A 19561-nucleotide genomic window follows, 5' to 3' on the forward strand; every position below is an offset into this window, starting at 1 on the left:
CACAACAAGAGGTAGCCCATCTCCCATTCCATATCCCTTCCCACCTCTTCTAGGATTTGAATCCAATACCTCCAACAAGGATGTCTCAAGCCTTGACCACTGAGACATCTCATTGGAGATATACAGGAATCTCATTCCTCTAAAAGCAACCAGCAACAACTTCCCCTGGAAATCCATAAAAGCAGCCCCCACAAACACAATGGTCACTTTCTTTATGAGCGAAGCAACACTTAGAAAGATTCTTACTCTTGATAACCTGCAGATAAGTGGGCTGTCCCTTGTTATAGATGCCTTTTATGTTTGGATAATGCTGAATCTGTTGACCATGTCATCTTGCACTGCTCCTGGACCAGGAACTTTTTGAGACTTGGCCACTTCTTTGACCAGGCAGCAGACGGGTTACTGCCAGAATACTGAAGGAAGACTTATGGGTCTCAATACTATAACCAAAGTAACAAGGAAAGGAGGACAACTTTGTCCCTCAGCTCCTTGCCATCCTTTGTTATGTGTGGAAGGAAAGGAATAAGATAGCCCAATGGATCAGCTACACACTTACATATAGTAAAGGCCACTGGATTGCTACAGGAACAAGCTGGCATGATGGATTGTGTTTTAATAGCGCTCATCTAATTCTTGACTTTTTTTTACTCCTTGCAGTCTGGGGGATCTCAATTTGTTTTCTTGTAATTGGGAGGCATCCCCTTGATCCCATTTAATAAATTTTTTCTTTACAGATCAAAAAAATAAATTTTTCGTTCATACTGATCATTAACCATGTCAACTTTTTTGGTTCTTTTACACATTACATTCGCATTCTATAGACTCGGTGAGTGTTGACCCAAAGTCACCCAATGGTAAGGTTTTTAAACCCAAACAATAAGATCGAAGATTCAACTAACTAAGCAGTCTATCGAAGTGTGCAGGCAAGATTGTGTACTTCATGCCCTCTTCAAACCTTGATAACGTGGGATCCTTTTGCATTTGAGAATAATATTTTTGTTCATATTGGTTATTAACTATGTCAATTTTTGGTTCTACACATTGCATCGTACTTTTTAGAATATGTCGGCGAGCATTGACGCAATGGTAAGGGTATTACATCCAAAGAAGGAGATTAGAGGTTCAACTCACATGGAGGTAAGACTCTGCATTATGCCCTCCCCAAAATCCAAAAATGGAAGCCTTGTGCATTAGGTGATATGAAACAATGTTTTTATTGATATTGGCTATTATTTATGTCAAGCTTTTGGTTCTTGTACACATTTCATTTTCATTTCTCAGATATGTGGGCAAGTGCCCAAACAAGAAGATTGGAGATTTTACTCGCAAAGCAGTCTCTCAAAGTGTGAGATAAGACTGCATCATGCCCTCCCCATATTCCGATAACATGGGAGCCTTCTGCACTGGGTGTCACATTTATTCAAATTTTTCAGAATATAAAACTAATGTAGTCACATTGGCATGGATGAACTGTGTTCATCCTCAATGGGAGCCAAATTCAAAGAGACCAGGGATTGTAAAGCCCTAGGTGATTGGGAGAGTTATGTTTAGTTTGTTATAAATTTTCTTTTTTTTTGCATTCTCCTATTGTTGGGATATTTTAATAATAATCTGCCTTTAGGGACCTTTTAGAGGGCTATACTGTACATTAGAGTGTGTTAAGATTTTCCTTCGATTTCTTCTTCTCATCTCTTCCTCCCCCCACCCCCACCCCCCGCTTCTTTTGTTCCATCTTCTTTTCTTCCCTACTTCTCCCATGGTTGGTACTACATCAAAAACATTACTAAATAGAACTCCGAATATTAAGTTCTTGCAGTCAGACCAATTGCCTGACCGCAGAAAACAGTCAGGAATCAAAACCACCAGGTACAAAAAATAGAATTGATTACCAAAAAAGGAAATAGAAATGGTGAACAAAGCATTACCTGCTGACTACACGATTAATTGTAGGCTGAACAAACGTATGAACCCTGAAAAGAAAGGAATCACATGCAGTCAAGATTCTAATATCAAATACTTCAAAGTTCCTGCTAACTAGTAGATTTTATTTAACGCGCAGTTTTGTACTGAATGGATCATGTAATTATTGCAAACAATATGATGTCCTACAACATTGTTTTCCCCTAGTTACTTTCACTGATCTTTATTTTAAAGTGAACAAAACAAAAGCATATTGAAGAAACAACAAAGAATATAAAAGAAAGGGCAAAGAATTTCTGGATTAAACTTAACCCAATACAATTCGCCATCTCTCTATTATACTTGCAGCAAGGACAGCTGGTCAAGGTGTCTCTCGCAATATAAGGAAGTATTTTTGAATTAACCTTACACTACTCCGTTATACTTGCAGCATCATATTATCATTCATCCAAATAATTACAGTGACATTAAGTAAAATCACATAAAGCATGAAAATATGTCTGACTTTGAGAACTGTTGAAACCCTAAAATTTTAAATATCAACATCTGCAGTTAGAACATAGAAGTTATAATCATATAGGAGGAAGGAAAGATTGAATATTGATTGAGAGGATTTTCACTCAAGAACAAACCAATGGACATAAATTAGATATTGAAAGCAATATTTCTTTCTTGCCCTAAATTCAGTTCTCTCTAGAGTTATGCAGTATACAAAAGGCAGATACCAAGCACAAATCTATACATGAACAAAAATACAAGCTGGATTTACATAAATAACTAGCTAATTCAAAATCATAACAAAACATTACAAACCTAACTCTCACCTTCAGAAACTCACAAAAGGAAAGAGTAACATTGCTTTTCTGAATACGTCTCTTGCATAGCACATGAATCTATTTGTCCGTATATGAAATTTTCAGCAGATCACATGCATTTCAATACCATTTATATATTAGAAAGTTTATTATTTTAATTGCAAAATGAACATGTGTCCAAACTTGCTAAACATGTTTTCTTTTTTCTTGTAACTTCTACCTGAAAAGGCCTCTCCAACCACTGAGCTGAGGTAGTATAGATGGGACTCCAATCCAAAACCTCTGGCCTCAGCCTACTCAAGCATTCCTCAGTGAATAGGTGTTCATAAAATTTATAATCTCCACCCCAATCTGTGTTTGGCCCCATTCCCTAGCCCCGCAATCTAAGTCCAGCTCCTTAATAAAATTCTGCCTACACCTCCCATTAGCAACTCTATGGAAGAACCACATGTTGACTGCCCTTTGGCACCAACTCATATCATCCCTTAAAACCAGCACCTCCAGATCATTGCAAAGCCTAACCCCTCTTGCCCTACCTCTCTCATCTATTAGACCACACTCACGCAGCCTATACAAACAAGCAATTTCCCAGAAAGATATTATTTTTAGCTTCTTTACCGTTCCCAAAAAACCTCTTTATTCCATTGCTCCATCTTCACCTTCACATACTTCAGTTTTTTCATAAGTTTAAACCATCCCAATTATGTACTGTGCACCCCTCCTCCCCCTGCCAAACCCTCACACACTCCCTAAAAGAAGTGTGTCAACCACATGTTTTTGAATATAAATGGCGTAATGCTCCACTGCGTTGAATTGGAATCAAGGAGGACAGGGCAGTGATATAAGACAGGCCCCATAAGGGTCCCCACTGCCCAGCCTAGCAAACGGGTAAGCATCTTCCCATGTAAACAAGAATCTATCAATACATAAGAAAGCCTCTATCACCGGATGCTTTCCCAGTAAAATGGCCCATGCTGAGGGATTCTGTCTGAAGTCTTGTCTAAGAGGCCTGTAGTGGATTTGGACAGCTATAGACAAATCTTGGATGCGGTTTTGGTGGCCATGAGGTGGTTGAAGATCTGAGGAACGGAAAGAGGGCTTATCATCTTCAAGTTGGACTTTGAGAAGGCATATGATAGGGTGAACTGGGGTTTTTTAGGTTACATGATGTGTAGGAAAGGATTTGGGGACGTGTGAAAGATATGGATAAGAAAGTGCATGAATGCCTAAGCTCAACCAATATTTCTATTGTTGTCGAATGAGCAGCTCAGAGAGTGGATTAAACCCTCTTGAGGGCTTAGGCAAGGGAGCCCACTGTCCTGTTATTTTTACCCTGGGGGCGGATGTCCTGAGTAGGATGCAATAACAGGCACAACACTGGGGGCATTTAGAGGACTTCCGATAGGTAGGGTAGAGGTGGAGGTGTCTCATCTACAATTTTCTGATGATGCAATTATATTTCTATAGGACAAGGCCAAGAAATTTCAAAAGGCTATCATTTTGTTATAAATTTCAAAAGGATTTCAAGGTTGAAGATCAAATTGACCAAGAGTTGGATAGTGGGCGTCAATATGGAAAGCAGGGATTGGGAAGAGTTTTAAGGCCATGGTGAGATGCACTATTGTGGAGTGGCCACTATCCTATCTTGGCATTCCTCTTGGAGAAATCCTAATTCTGTCGTTTTTTAGGATCCTTTGATCAAGAGAGTAGGGAGGTAGAAGGGGTGGAAAAGGGCGTACTTTTCTTATGGGGCCATACCACCCTCACCATTGCAGCCCTCTCCAACTTCCTTGTTTATTTTCTATTTCTTTTCTAGGTGGCCAAGCATGCTAGGATTCTAGGAGGATGATGCAAGACTTTCTTTAGTTAGAATAGGAGAGATCACCTTATTAGTTAGGAGATTGTCCATACACTCAAATTGGAAGGGAGCTGGGAACTTGGGACTAAAGAATGTGGTTTCCGAAAACATCTCTTTACTAAGAAAATGGTTGTGAAGGTTCCTTTCATAGGTTAACTCCTTATGGCACAAGGAGTATAGGTGCATCAGAATAGGTAGCATTCTATAGAGGAAGCAGTTTTGTTTCTCATGCCAGCCCCTGGAAGTTCTTGTCTCAAGTAGCTAGTTTTTTCTTCCTATTGACTTGTTTCAAAGTACGCAATGGCAGCAGGGTTTGCTTCTAACAGGTTCCTTGGGTGGGAGAGTGTTCGTTGGAGTCATTAGTGCCTCACCTATTTAAACTATTGTCTATCCACAACACACCTAATAGCACCTTCTTTTGTTCTGACAGGGCTCTACTTTATGAGACTTCCACTTTTAGGAATCTCAAGGAAACAGGTTGTTGAGCTGACAACTTTACTCAATACCTCAAATCAATTTTTTTCGTCCAAGAAGGAAATGAGAGGGTGTGGGTCGGCAATTCGCCAAATCTTTTTTCAACCAAATCCCTTTTTCAACATCTTCTCAAATATCCCACACCCACCTTTTTTCCCCTTGGAGCCACATCATTTGGAAGGCTAGAGTTTCATCTGAGATTCAACGTTTATCTAGACTATGACTTTGTACAAGATTAACACACATGATTTACCTCAGACTAAAAGGCCTTACATGACTCTCAAGCCTAATATGTGTATGATGTGCCACCAGTACAATGAAATGAGTGCTCAGCTTTTCCTACATTGTAGGGTTGTTACCCACCTCTGGAATGCCCTCTTTCTTTTGTTTGGGTGAAGCCAAGGTGCCACCTTGGAGTGTATGTTATTTTTTGCTCATGAGATACTGAGGCATTGGGGGTAGTAGGAAAGGAAATTTGTGTAGTGCAGTGTTTGCTATTTGTGGGCCTTATGGGTCAAAATAAAAGGCAAGAACCTTCAATTATAACTCCCCGATCTTACTGTGGGATAGAGCAGTCTTTTTGGCCTCTGCTTGGGTCCCTTCCTACGAGTTCTTTGGGGGTTTACCTCTGCTCGATCATGTGAGGGATTGGCAGGAAGTGCTTATAAAAATGTTTTTGGCTGTATTTCATATTCTTCTTGGGAGGACATCTTGTTCTCCCCTCATTGTACCTTGTGCTCTTTCCGTTAATAACTCTTTTTTTCTTTAAAAAGAAAAATTAATTTTCAGTATTGTTAATAAATCCTTAAAATTGGAAGATTTCCTTCCTACTGAGAGAGTAAACTTGGTTGTGAAACAGACATTTGGACATTGCTCAGAGTTACAAGCAATTGAGGCCAAACACCCAACAAAGATAGAAAAAGGAAAAAGAAGTAATAGTGGCCCTGGCCAAAGCAGTTATTTATTCATGAATAGAGGCAGGTGTTAGTAGATAGCTTCACATGAATTATCAAACGAGCTTATGTGCCTCATAGAGTTAAAATCAAGGGTGAGAATACAAAAATCTCTACACACTACAGGTTGAGTAATCATAATAATTACATTTAACATTTTTTTTTTTTTTGATAAAAGAAGAAGATGTATTAAGAGAGAGAAATTACATCATCTGCATGGACAAGAATTACTCAATAAAGTAAATAAACAATAAATAAATATATAAAAATAAAACTACACAAACATTACCCAAGAAAACCTCTCTTTAAACCCTTCCCATCATAATTCACCAAACACTTCAACTTTGCTAATTCCCTCTGACCCTTCTAACCTTAGATTTACCAGCATCCATCTGAATTTCAATTCCTCTGTAATCTGACATGTGTAGACCCAATTCATCCAACAAATACTGAGTTTGAAGATTTTCCTCAGAGACCTCCTCTATAGGTAAGTGAAAAAATTTCATCTGTTCCCAACTGCTTTTCTTCTTTACCATCATTTTCAAAAATACTAATTCCCTTCAATCCTTCCAATGGAGGAGGCAGCACAGCACATATGTTAAATCCCCAAAGATATCAGATGAATCAGAAACATAAGCATACTGTTCCCAAAATTTCATCTAAAAGTAAACCCCCAGCACGGTCAAAATCACTAGTGTCCACACTGTCACTGTCTGAAAAATCTCCCCACTTTTTTTTCCTTGCAGCTACTCAACCCCTCACTGGTCCCACCCTTCTGGCCAAGTGATTCTTCCATTATGCTAAAATTAACTCCTGCATCTCTTGTTAACACTTCTCTTGTTATCTCAGCAGAAGTAACTCGCTTTTCTTCATACTCCTTTTTCTTCCATCCTTCTCCTCACTTTCTCCCCCTTTTTCTCCCAAACTCTTTCCACAATGAACTCTAATCTTTATACTCTCCTTAGTACCTTCCAGACTCCATCCTTCAAAATGCTTATCTAAATTACTGCAAATAAAACTATCACTTTATTGTACATCATTTTATATACATGATGTATTTTTCAGTGAGAGAATGAACTTTGTAACTCTTATAGATATCGTAGCCATAATTTGTCTTATAACCAAATAATGTGTTGATTTGATAACTCAGTTTAACATACCATGATCTCTCCTAAATGCTAATATTATAGCATTAAAACTGCTACAAATATACTCAAGACTGGAGCAAAATCACATTCCACCTTTTTGAGCAAATCTAGATATATTTTCACAAAAGAGATAAAATCGGCCAAGCTGATACCAGTAATAAGAAGATTCTGCAATTTTAAATTATGACTGCACATTTACAGTTGGCTTTCCATGGTTTGTTCGAAGTAGGAAATGAAAGAAGATAAGAACTAGATATTGAGGACCGCACATACGACTTCTTTCCAATGCCTCATAATTTAATATAATAAAGTACTTAATTAATACTCAGAATATTCTATTCTGAAATCTAAAAAATATTCTAAAAATATTCTTAATTTTCCAATTTTGTTTTCTGTAATCTTATAATTATGAACTATGAGCCGCTATTACAACTTATGTTCAAAGACAAAGTTGTAACTTCCATGTTTTCTAACATCCTGTAACTGCAGTGTGAACAACTTCCTCTTATTTCTCGTTCCATTCATTGAGATAAGGATAGTATAGCAAACTCTCTTTTTTCCCACAATTTTTTTTGCAATAAAATGGTTTATAAGCACATTTTCAATACACAAGAGTAATGATATTACCAGTTATGTCCAAAACAGTGTTCATAATTAATCAATGGGTACTTCCATATAATATTACTCAAAAGAATCAACGCAACATGACTGGTTGATTTGAATCAAGGAAATTTTGCCCACATTGCTTCAAACATACAATAATGGCAACAACCAAACTCATCAGCCAGATTTTTATAATGAGCTAGAATTAAGAAATAGGATTCGTTTAGTTAATACTGTTTGTGTATTATAATTAGACAATTTATTTCATACTGTGTACTCTAAACATGGTGTCGTTCCCACACTACCAAAACATACTCTATCCCAAACCAATTTTATGCTTTCACACTCTTGCCTTTCCAACGTAACTTATGCCAAGAATCCACAAGATAGGGATATTGTTTTCACTGAAAATAACAAAATATTGTCAGTGCTTATCCAAGTTTGAAAAATGGCAGCATTCTTACCATAAATAAATGAGTACTTTTATATATTTATATACGTGTATGTGTGGGCTGTGTGTGCATGCATGCATATGGGAAGAAGAAGAAAGAAAGTGTCATGCAATCATGATATGGCTTCATATAGTCATAGTATAATTTTAAGTCGTATACGACATTTAACCAACCTTCAAAAATATTTAAACTTACTTTGCTACTTGGCGTAATGACCTCAAGGCAGGTGCATACAAATCATTGCATATGCAAATCACCTACATATCACACCACGGTCACAAAAGTACTGAAAAATAATAAATTAAGTAGACCATGTATGGCTGTTCAATCTTACAGGTCGTGACAGCGAGGTAGTCTTATGCCGTTTTTTTGAGGAAATTCTTCCCATTTGTTCCTCCTTGCTCCCAGTTCCTTTTTCAATGTCTAACTTCCTGTCATCAGACACCTGCATGAACAACAAATGGTCACTCTAATTCTAAAAACTTCAATTTCTTCCACGATGCAATGCAATGTAAAAGTTAAAACAACATAAGGAAGAATAAAAGGAAAAGATATTTAAACAATCAGTAATTAAGCATACTAGATAAGTAAAGGACAATATTGATCCTTCAAGTGTAACACAAAGCAACCTCTCAACCTCATTAAACGAAATCTTGACATTCATTAAAACTTGTGCAAGCCATGTTCAGGCACATTTGCACAATACAAACAAAAACACATAATTGAAATTTAATAACTTCATGTCATCTTGTTGTAGCAATGATCATGTTATGCAAACTTCATAGCATTTTCACTTAGGAATTATTATGATAGGACATAAATTTGGCACCGTGTTGATGATAAAGTTAGCACTTCACGTTGGATTTTGTTTTGGCTTGACATGGAGCTACAACTCAAAGTTTGTGTTAAGATACCACTAAACCAAAAAGCTGAAGCTATTTGGTCATGAGCCAACAATGTATATCAAGCTTTAACACTCCCCAGCACATGCAGCCCAATAAAGCACAGAGAGAAACAGACAATAAATAACACCCATTACAAGCAATACAATCATTTTTAAACACCAATAAATAAATGTGGGCAACAAGACTAGAACCCAGGACGTCCTAATAACCAGCTTTGATACCATGTTAGAATACCACTTTACCTAACGGCTCTTTTTATTTCAACCTTTCTTTGCTTCTATGTGGGTGGCACCCCTCCCTGCATTCTTAATGAATTCTCTCTTCGTTGAAAAAAAAAAAAGTCAATTATGTTTGCTCTAATAATGAGAGAAAGTGGTGTGCATTCAAGAGAGAAAAAAAGGAGAAATATGAATTTGGGAAACCTACTCGCTTTGTTGATCTACAATTAGAATTCCACTTCAGAGAGTTCTTATCAAACTCAAATTCTAAATCAGGATAGAGAATGAGAGAGAGTTGAAAGTTGTGTAAATAAAGTAGGGCATTTTTTTCCAATTAAAAAGTTTAAACACTCCTTAATCTCCATGCTTTTATATGTTGTGTATATTTTTTTCCAGTTCTTCAGGCAACCCACAAAATGAACAAACATTTTTTTTGCAATCTACGCACAGAAGTATGAAGAGGACATTTACTTTATGCAACCTTTTGCACATTTTCTCATTCATTGGATTGAAAACATTGATTAAAAATAAAGTAATATTTGATTTCAAAACTGAGATCTGTTTTTGAAAACTAAAAAATGCAACAATAAAAAAATTTCAAACCTATGATCCATAAAACCTGTGATATCAAGGTAAGAAATTATCACTGAGGTTAACTTCCTTAACATTTTCCAAAATGTCAAGGTGTTGAATTTTTTAATAAGACGCATTCATAGAAGAGGACAGAATGTACAGAGATGAGAAAAGGATCCTCCGCCATAAAAAGAAGAAACCAAAATAGACTAGAAAACAATCAAAATAAAATCACCAATCTTTGAAGATCCAAGTAAGGTGTTGAGTTGATCAGCACATCTATGCCAGGTCTTCATTTGAACAATCGGACAACAATGTCTAATGAGGCACCCAAGTATGAATTTTCCTCAAGTTTTTCAAATTTGTTATTGTCATGAACAAGCAACCAACAAGTCCAAGCTTCACGTGCGCAAGGCACACACACACATACACACACAAAACAAAAACAAAAATGCAAAAAAACAAAAAACAAAAAGCAAAAAATGAAAAGCTAAAAACAAAAATACAGTAAAAAAAAACACCAATATAACCCCTGAAAAGATAATAAAATTTAAGGATGATGGACCATACTTATCTCAACAATTGCATGCATGCCTGGAGACAAAGTAATTTCATACAGAAAGTCACATACATTACCATCTTAAGAATAACTTCAACAGCACCCTTGCCATCACCAAGAGCCCCGTCTATTTCATCAATCACCTTCAGAAGTGCAGTTGATAAGACTCTAAAAGCAAAGATAAAAAACAATGTGCAAAACTTAGAAAATTAGATCTACCAAGCACTTGGGCTTTGAGTCTGCCATAACAGAGTTCATCTGAACCACATCAAGGATTTTAGTTTCAATTGTTGATGATGACCGATCATCACTAGCATTTATCTGCAGAGATTCAAAACCACAATAAGAACACAAAATCCTGTATAATGCAGAGAAACCAAAGCCCATATATATGAGAGACTAATGCAATTGACATGTGGTGCACAAAAAATATGTAGAAAGCAATACATTCTCGTCAAAATGAAGTATTTAGCTTAGTAATAACCAATAACAAATCACAATAAAGAAAGATATGTGAAATAAAGACAAACAAATTATGAATCTATAGAAATATTAGACAGAGACATCAAGTTATGAAAAAATCAACAATAAACCCTGAGGATCAAGTTATCATAAAGAATAATTTATTCTTCTGGAATAGAATAAATATTATTAGACAGACTAGTGCGACTATCAGACGCATATTGTTGCTGATCAAGCTGATTATGTGAAAGGATGCTGCTAAGCATGCACATGAGCATATTGAAATAAACATACCTCTACTGCACGGTAACCACAATGCCTAGCAGCTACATGCGCAAGTGTAGTCTTTCCAAGCCCCGGGGGACCACAAAGTAAAAGTACCTACAATTGTCATAAAGTTTATTTTCCAGAGGCCTTTTTGAATAAACTCAGACAAAAACAAATACCAAAAAAATCTTGAGCTGTTTGTCCACACACATGCACATACAGTTGCCAGATTCTGTGAAGTGCCTTTGTCTGATATTCAGAACAAGCAGGCATGTCATATTGCAAGAAATCTGGAGCTCTTCAGTTAATGTTAAGGGATAGGAATTTATATGCACACTTATTGATCTAGAGGTCACTAGTTCGAGGCTAGGAAACAGCCCCTTGCAAAAATGCAAGGTAAGGATGCACATTATAGACCCATCGTGGTCCTCCCCTTCCTCGGACCCCACACATGTGGAAGCTTTGTGCATTGGGCTGCCCTCTTATACTTATAGATCTAGAACTTACCCACTATATCTACAGAAAAATATCATGGTAATTTTTATTTAAAATGAAATATAAGCCACATTCATGCAAAATTATCAATAACACATTTTACGAACTACACTTATACAATCATCAATTACATCCATTTAATAGAATATCAGTACAAAAAAAACAGAAAAAAAAAAAAAAAAAACTCAGGCGCATTGCCGATGGTGGGCAATGGGCATGGTTCTTCAAGAAATTTAAATGCATAATTTTTTTTAAAAAATTCATAGAGTGGCAAACTGGTGATAGATATAGAGAATGAAGGGGGAATTCTGGATGCTGGAGGGTTGACTGTGCTATACAAGACTGCACAGTGGCACAAAGGCTCCAAAGTCCAACTTCAATGTCAAAGAACCTCTTCTCTCAGTCTCTTGATTTCTCCATTTCTTTTTGTTGGGGGTACCAGTTTGAAAACAAAATTAAAGGGACAAAACGAAGCAGCTTTCCAGTGCAAGAAGTGTCTCTAAAAATCAAAATTAACTAATTAATTTTCAAAATGTGTCAAATATGTGTTGAGCAGGTGTCAGTATCTGACTTGTCAGACACTGCACTTCAGGCTTCTAGAAGTGTCGGAGTTTCATAAGAACGGGCTCAAAATCAGAAATCAAAAAAGCCAATCTAGTCAGAAAGTTCAGGTCTAAATTTTTTCCAGAACTCCAAATATACGGTGTGTGTGATTGTTTCTTGATTATCTGTACAGGCATTTCTACTCCTTCAAATACACTTCTATTCTTTCTCTCCAAATGATCCACAACACACAATGGGGAACTTCCATCCAACATTCTCTCGCTCTGCAATGAAGTTGCAACAGTTCCAGCACAGCAGAAGGGACTGCACACTGCAGACTCCAGTGTAACCAAGCTGTGTTAAACCAATTGCCATACCAAACATGCAGTGCATTACTAGGTGGTTGGGGGTTTCTCTGCTGACCTGCACATAAAACACCAATTGAATATAATAACCCCTCTCTTCCTCAACTGTAAGAATAGCTAACTGCCTCCCAAACAAAACAAAAATACAACCAAAAAAAAAAAGCAAATTTTCGTGACGCCTTAACCTTAAAAATGGACTTTCAGGGGAAAGGATAGGTCCATAAGCTCTTAAAAGCTTGAAAAGTTTGAATGGTAAAAGCACGTTTTACTGATGTTGCATTCCACTCTGATCTGGCCTTCAAGCATAATTCTAACAGGAGCCAGCATTATGGGTACTTCCCCACTTTACAAGACAGATTGTTGGCAAGCTGCTGCACATTCCCCACTCAGTCCACCAGCTTCCTCATATTAACCCTCAAACCCGATAAAGTTCAAGCCAAAGGAAGATGCATATGAGTTATCAGAGTTGATTGACTTTGGCTCCACAAGAAAAATACAGTATTATCCATGAAGAGATATGAGAAATCTCCAGCTCAGAAATGCCATTCTGCCCCACTTTAGAGTCCCATAGAAAACCTCCCTCAACAGCCTTACTCAAAATCCTTTAAAAAGACTCCATCACTAGAATAAAGAGATAGAGAGAGAGAGATCTGTCTCGCGCCTCTTGAATTATTGAACTAGGAAAAAAGCCTTATGCAGTGCCACTGATCAGTGTAGAAATTCTTGCTACTGATACGCACAAGTTTATCCACTTAACCCACTCGTTACCAAGCCCCATCCTCTTTATAGCAAAAGATTAAAAATCCCTCCACACATGATCGTAGGCCTTCTATATACCCATCTTACAGGTGAGAGCTGGGTCCTCCCCCCAGCTTCTGGAGTCAACACATTCATTAGCTGTGAGCTCTGCATTCAATATTTGCCTACCAGGTCATGAGCCCCCTTGAAGTGGAAGGTCCATAAGACTAGCCCCAGAATAAAGAAGGAGAAACCGTTCATAGCTTCTGAAGTCCTGCAGCCTATACTTTCTTGAAATCATATGATACTGAACTACAATGCACTATAGATGGTCCAATCTGATTATCACTCTCAAATTACAATTCCTATCTCCTACAGTCTGACCTCTTTGGATTCGAAAAAACCTGCAAACAGCCACTTCAAGATGCAATCAAAAATTTAAAAAGGCAAGGGAAGCAATACTTACAAACTGAGACATTCTAAGACTTGATGTTGTGATTGTCCCACAGAACAATAATACCCCCTATGGTGTCAATAGCAAGAAGAACTACCATTCTACTCTTCTACCCTTCCAGAGGAATCAACCACCATCTGTTGCATGATTACACCTACCTCATCTTTGTTTCTTGGAGGCAGACAATATACAGCTCCCATTTCCATAAAAGGCCTTTAATCAAACCTCATGTTTCCTGCATCATGCAGACCCTAATCTCTCTTTCCCACTTTCCTCACTACTATTTTCCCTCCATCTTTCTTCCAAATTTACGAGCATATCCATGAATTCCTTCTCAAACCTCATCAGGTTCGAAAACACCTGAAAACAGCCAATTTGAGATGCAATCGAAAATTTAAAAAGGCAAGGGAAGCAATACTTATAAACTGAGACATCCAGAGACTTGATGTTGTTATTGTCCCAGAGAATAATAATACCCCCTATGGTGTCAATAGCAAGAAGAACCACCACTCTACTCTTCTACCCTTCCAGAGGAGTCAACCATCATCTATTACATCTACCTCATCTTTGTTTCTTGGAGGCAGACCATATGCAGCTTCCATTTCCATAAAAAGCCTTTAACCAAACCTCACTTTGCATCATGCAGACCCTAATTTCTCTTTCCCAGTTTCCTCACCACTATATCCCCCTTCATCTTTCTCCCATATTTATGAGCATATCCATGAGTTCCTTCTCAAACCTCACAATGGAGACTCCCAGATATCTTCCAAATCCCTTCAGTATGGGAAGGATATTCTCATTACTTTCCAATTATATAACCATAGCATTCTGATAAGGTGGGAACTTAAAATTAAAACCTTCCCATTTATCTTTTCCCTTTTCCTTATTCTTCATCCATAAAACACACACTGATACAAGATATAGTTATGATATGATATAGACGCATCGATACAACACTTAAAGAAAAAATAGGGCATGATGTGGAAAGGATGAAGATAAACTAACAAATAATATTTTTATTTATTAATTTATTTTTTTACTGGAAAATTTTAACCATAGATTATTCTGCAGTGGAAAATGTGTTCTATAGTTTATTATAAATATTCTTCATATAAAAAAGCTAAAAGCTGCATGATATTCTCTTTCTATGCTTTTAATTACAAATCTACAGTAATTACACCAAATATTAAAGATTGGCTTAGCATGCTAGATGAAATAAAGGAAGTAAACAAGAGGGAGGAGATGAAGAGAGTACAAGGGTTAAAAAATCCAAATTTGCAACAAATTAAGTACAACATTTTTTCCTGGAACATTAGGGGCTCAAATGACATAGACAAGTAAAGAGTGGTGAAGCGCCTTTTTGAGAGGTGGAAGCTCAATATTGTGTCTACAAGGAAAAAAAAAATTTGGAGGCAAGGACTAAAATTTTGATTTTAATGGAAATTTTGAAAGAAATTTCTATTCAATAGAATTTTCAATTTTAATTAAAAAAAAACAACAGAAACTAAGTAAATCATGGAAATTATGGATGAAACTTTCTGATTGTCAATCATTTAAAACCAAAATGAAAGGCCTCAAAAAAAATTTCCAAGTTCTACTTTAAATTTTAAAAACCAAAATTGCAGCTAAAATTTTCAAAAATCCGACAAAAATTCCTGAAATTTTGGCCAAAATTTGAGAGAAAAAAATGGTATAGCATCTTGTTTTGATCCTTCCTGAAATCTGAAATTTAGGAAAAATTATTGAAATTTAACACCTCGATTACAGGACATCTGAAAGAGCCTTACAAACTCTCTATGGTGTGGAAGGTGGATGGAGGGATGTTCCTGGCAGCAAACATGCTCCAGGAGGTATTCTGATTTTGTGGGAGAACAGAAGTGTAAATAAAGTTGATGTTGTGCTGGGAAAGCATGCCATTCCCTGCTTACATGAGTTTTTTGAAGACAAAATGAGGTGGGCTTTTTCTAGTGTGTATGGGCTTATGAATGATAGATTAAGCAACGAACTGAGAGAAGACTATTTTGAGATAGAGTAAATGGAATCACCATTGGTGTATTGAAGAGGATTTTAAGACTATTCACTTCCAGCACACAAAAAAAGGATGCATAAGAACCACAGCAGGCCAGCAGACATGAGTTCGATCAAGAAATTTTTCACACGGGCCAAAATCTGGAGACATTCTTTCATCTCAATCCAATCACATAATATTTTGTAATATTTTTTACTGCATTCAAATATCAATTGCTTTTTACTAACTTTTAATTCCATAAGTTTTGCGGGGAGCCGGACCCTTCACACGCATTCGGGATTGATCAAAGAACATGTGGCAAGATCCCCCAATCAATCCCAGTTCCTACAATGCCATAGAGAAATTTAGCTTGGTGGGCTCAAACCAGGGTCCATTAAAGGCAGCCCTACCCCCTTAACCCTCCCTTAGCCAACTCAACTATCCACCACAACATGTGGTATTTCCTTAGTGTTTTATTTTTGGCTACATGTCGCTAAATCATTGGTTAGTTTAAATCCTTTTTTCTCCTTTTGGCTGAACTCCCGAGCGTGGTCAAGGCACTGCTTTATTGGATAATGGCCTCACTCCTAGCTGGCTCTATAAATAAATATCCATTATCATCATAGAATTTCTCAAGCTAACCCAGAGCTTCTTTTCATAAAACCCTCGCCATCTCTACATCATCCTCATGCCAACATACACTTGAGCCCCTAAGGATTGCCCTGTTCTTCTCTCTTGGCAATATTCACTACATTTCATTATTTATATGCACTATACCTCCCATCCACACACCGACAAGAGTAAATGGAAACACCTTTGGAGCATTGGAAGTGATTTTAAAACTATCCATTCCAGCACAAAAGAAAAGGATGCATAAGAACAGCAAAACAAACATGAGTTCGACCCAAAAAAAACAGCTGGCATGAGAATCTTCTCCCAAATTTATTGTTAAACTGCGCCTCATCAATCTCCCTTCAGAGGGAGTATTGTAAGTCTTTAGCCTGGTCAGGTAACAAGAAGACAGCCTCCATGTGCAGAATTAATAGATTTCCTGTCTTGGGGCTGAAAAAAGGGCAAGAGGAAGTTACAGGGTGGAGGCAACGCTGTACCTGGCCAAAAAACTCAGCCTATTGAGGGGTAATTAGAGGAAATCAAACAAGAATGTCTTTTGAATGGTATGTGAAGGTCGCCCAGATTTAGCACTTGCTTTTCCCATTTGACACTGATGATTTGAAAGCTAAAAAGGAGCAACTTCACTATCTTAGATGTGTTTTTCTGTTATTTGAAGCTATTTAGGGCTAAAACTCGATTTTATCCCTGTTGGAGAAGTCAGAGACTTGAACCAGAAGGCTACCTACCAGGGCTGAGAGGCAAGCAAACACCCAGCTCTTTTTTTGGGGCTTTCTCTTGCTGCTTCATTTGTCTAGCTTTCCAACCTACTTCAAGTCTTTACTCACCATCCCAGCAACTATGGCCACAAGAAACGAGAAAATCCAGAGATATATTTTGTGAAACAACACAACTGAAGAAAGAAAACTCCATCTGCTGAACTGGAAGATAGTATGACTTCCTCTCAAATACATAGGACTTGGGTTGAGAGCTGCAACCTTTCAATAAGGCTCTTCTTTCAAAATGGCTGGAGAGATGCGCAGCAGACTGATAGCTGTACCCTTTAGACCACAGTTAATTTAAACTACTTTGATAAATTAGCATGACTTTCTTTGTTTTGCAATAAACAAGTTCATACTAGCCATGTTATTCATTTATTTGAGTTGTGCTAACTGATATTAGAAATTCCATTTGATTTATTAGTGGTAAGAGGGGCTCAAATGAAAGCAAATTATGAGGGTCATGCTAAAATATAAATAGCATAAGATTTGGGGCAGAGAGAGAGGAAAAAAATATATATATGGGGCATGATGAAACCAGGTGTGAGACCAAGCAGCACTACAAACCAGCAGCAGCCACCTGGAAGCTCTGAAAAACCACTAGCAGGCATAGTTCTAGAGGGAGAGAGAGAGAAGGAGAGAAAACTCTGCAGAAAATCAGGAAAATTCACAGAGAATCAGAAGAAAATACAGGAAATTCAGACGGAGACTGAGTTTTCATTAATTTTCATTTATTCACTGAGGTATTTTGGGTATCCAAAGGAAACAAGGGTAGAAACTTGCATAAAGTTGAATTCTAATAAGGAAGATTAGGTTGTTATCTCCAATTACTTGGTATGGCTGCATAATGCATATATGTTTTCTTTGGTTGTCGTAGTTTCATATCTTGTTGAGTTGGGAAATTTTCATGTGATAGATATTCATCTTGTAAGAACGATGGTTTTACTTGTTGTGTCAAAGCTTGTGTATTCATATGTTGAATTGTTATTGTTCGAAATACATGGTACCATGTGTTTTCGTGACTGTGAAATTAGAGAATTTGAGAAAGTAGGGATTGTGTCTCCCTTGGGTGAAAGGTCCTAAACCTCCGGAGGGTATTTCTGCATTAAGCGGTGGTTGGCCAAGCTGGAATTTGGCACTTGTTGGTATTTCCGCATTAAGCGGTGGTTGGCCAAGTTGGAATTTGGCACTTGTTTGAGATAAAATGTGCACTTAGTAAGGGTTAGCACTGCTATGTTGAAAAAAAATGTGTAAATACATGCTATTTGGATGTTTTGCAATGGTCATTTTAGATGAACGGATTGCCTAGAATAAAGAGTGTGTTCAAGCACCTTATGATCATGCATCCATGTAAAAAATTGTGTTCAAGTATTGAAACCTTTATTTGAGTAGGGGAAAGTTAAGAATGTCTACTGAGCTTGTGGTTGCTCACCCTATTCCTTAATAATTTCAGGTTCAACCTAAATGAGAGCTCCACTTGTTATGTTCTCCAAGATACTACCATTTGACATGTATTACAGGTTGGGGGCAGGAAGACAATAAAGATACTAAGCGTGTGTTCAATTTTGGCAGTTATGTATGTAGACTAGGGAGGGTGAAAATGATGTATGTAAAGTACAGCCCAATGTAAAGAGCTTGTCACTGAATGAAAAACATTTTTAGTTGCTTATGAAATATATATGTCTTGTGTTTTCAACATATTCACTCTTAATTGGCTTTTTAACTTGTTTTCAAATGATGATTTGTGAAACAAATTCTTGGCTAGGTCTAGTGACTTCATTGGATTTTAGATGGAGTCACGGCCAGTCACGTGCCAAAAACCAGAGACGTGACACAGAGGATGAAGATCTATGGAAGTACGTGATTGTGAACAAATTTGTACAGTTTCTAGAGTTTGTTTGTCAAATGAGGATGAATATTTCTCATGTCATTGACCGCTGGAAAAGCATTATGAGACAAGCCATATTATCAGGTTTGTGATGGGGAATGGCAACGGAACTAGGTTCTAGCGTAATAAGTGCTGTAAGGATCGTGGGGATGTAGCTTTGGAAGGCTTTACCAGATCTATTCAACCGGTGTAGGGACAAAAGTCTGATGGTAGGAATGTGGCCTCTGCAGAGAATGATGGTATGTTTGTTTTAGAAGGTAGCTTCTGATTTGGGAAGTGAATTGAGGAGAACCACCTGGTGGTCCTTTATAGGACCAGGATTAATGTTAGCACGGAAGGTTCTACCAGGTGGTTGAGAGGGAATGGGATAGAGTTCTCAGTGAAATCCTATTTCAAGCTGACCTGCAGGGGAGATATATCTCTTTCAGAAGAGTGTTTTGCACAGTTCAACGCCAAAGAATGGGAAGCATGGTAA

At 37.4% G+C, this 19561-nt stretch overlaps 1 protein-coding gene across 11 annotated transcripts in view; it reads right to left on the reverse strand.

Annotated features, from left to right (window-relative positions):
* Window positions 1-19561, reverse strand: part of LOC131151778 (uncharacterized) — an 80882-nt gene that overhangs the window by 52026 nt on the left and 9295 nt on the right. For 9 of the 11 annotated variants that reach the window (XR_009135762.1, XM_058103186.1, XM_058103187.1 and 6 more), the window contains 6 exons: window positions 11235-11321; window positions 10698-10799; window positions 10556-10621; window positions 8558-8668; window positions 8419-8480; window positions 1926-1970 (listed from right to left, as the gene is read on the reverse strand). Coding sequence is in view for 9 of the 11 variants with exons in the window: in XM_058103186.1 (XP_057959169.1) it covers window positions 1926-1970; window positions 8419-8480; window positions 8558-8668; window positions 10556-10621; window positions 10698-10799; window positions 11235-11321 (473 nt within the window). In the remaining 2 variants the exon portion in view is untranslated. The remainder of the gene's footprint in view (window positions 1-1925; window positions 1971-8418; window positions 8481-8557; window positions 8669-10555; window positions 10622-10697; window positions 10800-11234; window positions 11322-19561) is intronic. The other 2 variants (XR_009135763.1, XM_058103190.1) reach the window with 1 other exon arrangement.

Source organism: Malania oleifera, chromosome 3 (genome assembly GCF_029873635.1).
Source record: "Malania oleifera isolate guangnan ecotype guangnan chromosome 3, ASM2987363v1, whole genome shotgun sequence".
Classification (NCBI taxonomy): Eukaryota; Viridiplantae; Streptophyta; class Magnoliopsida; order Santalales; family Ximeniaceae; genus Malania; species Malania oleifera.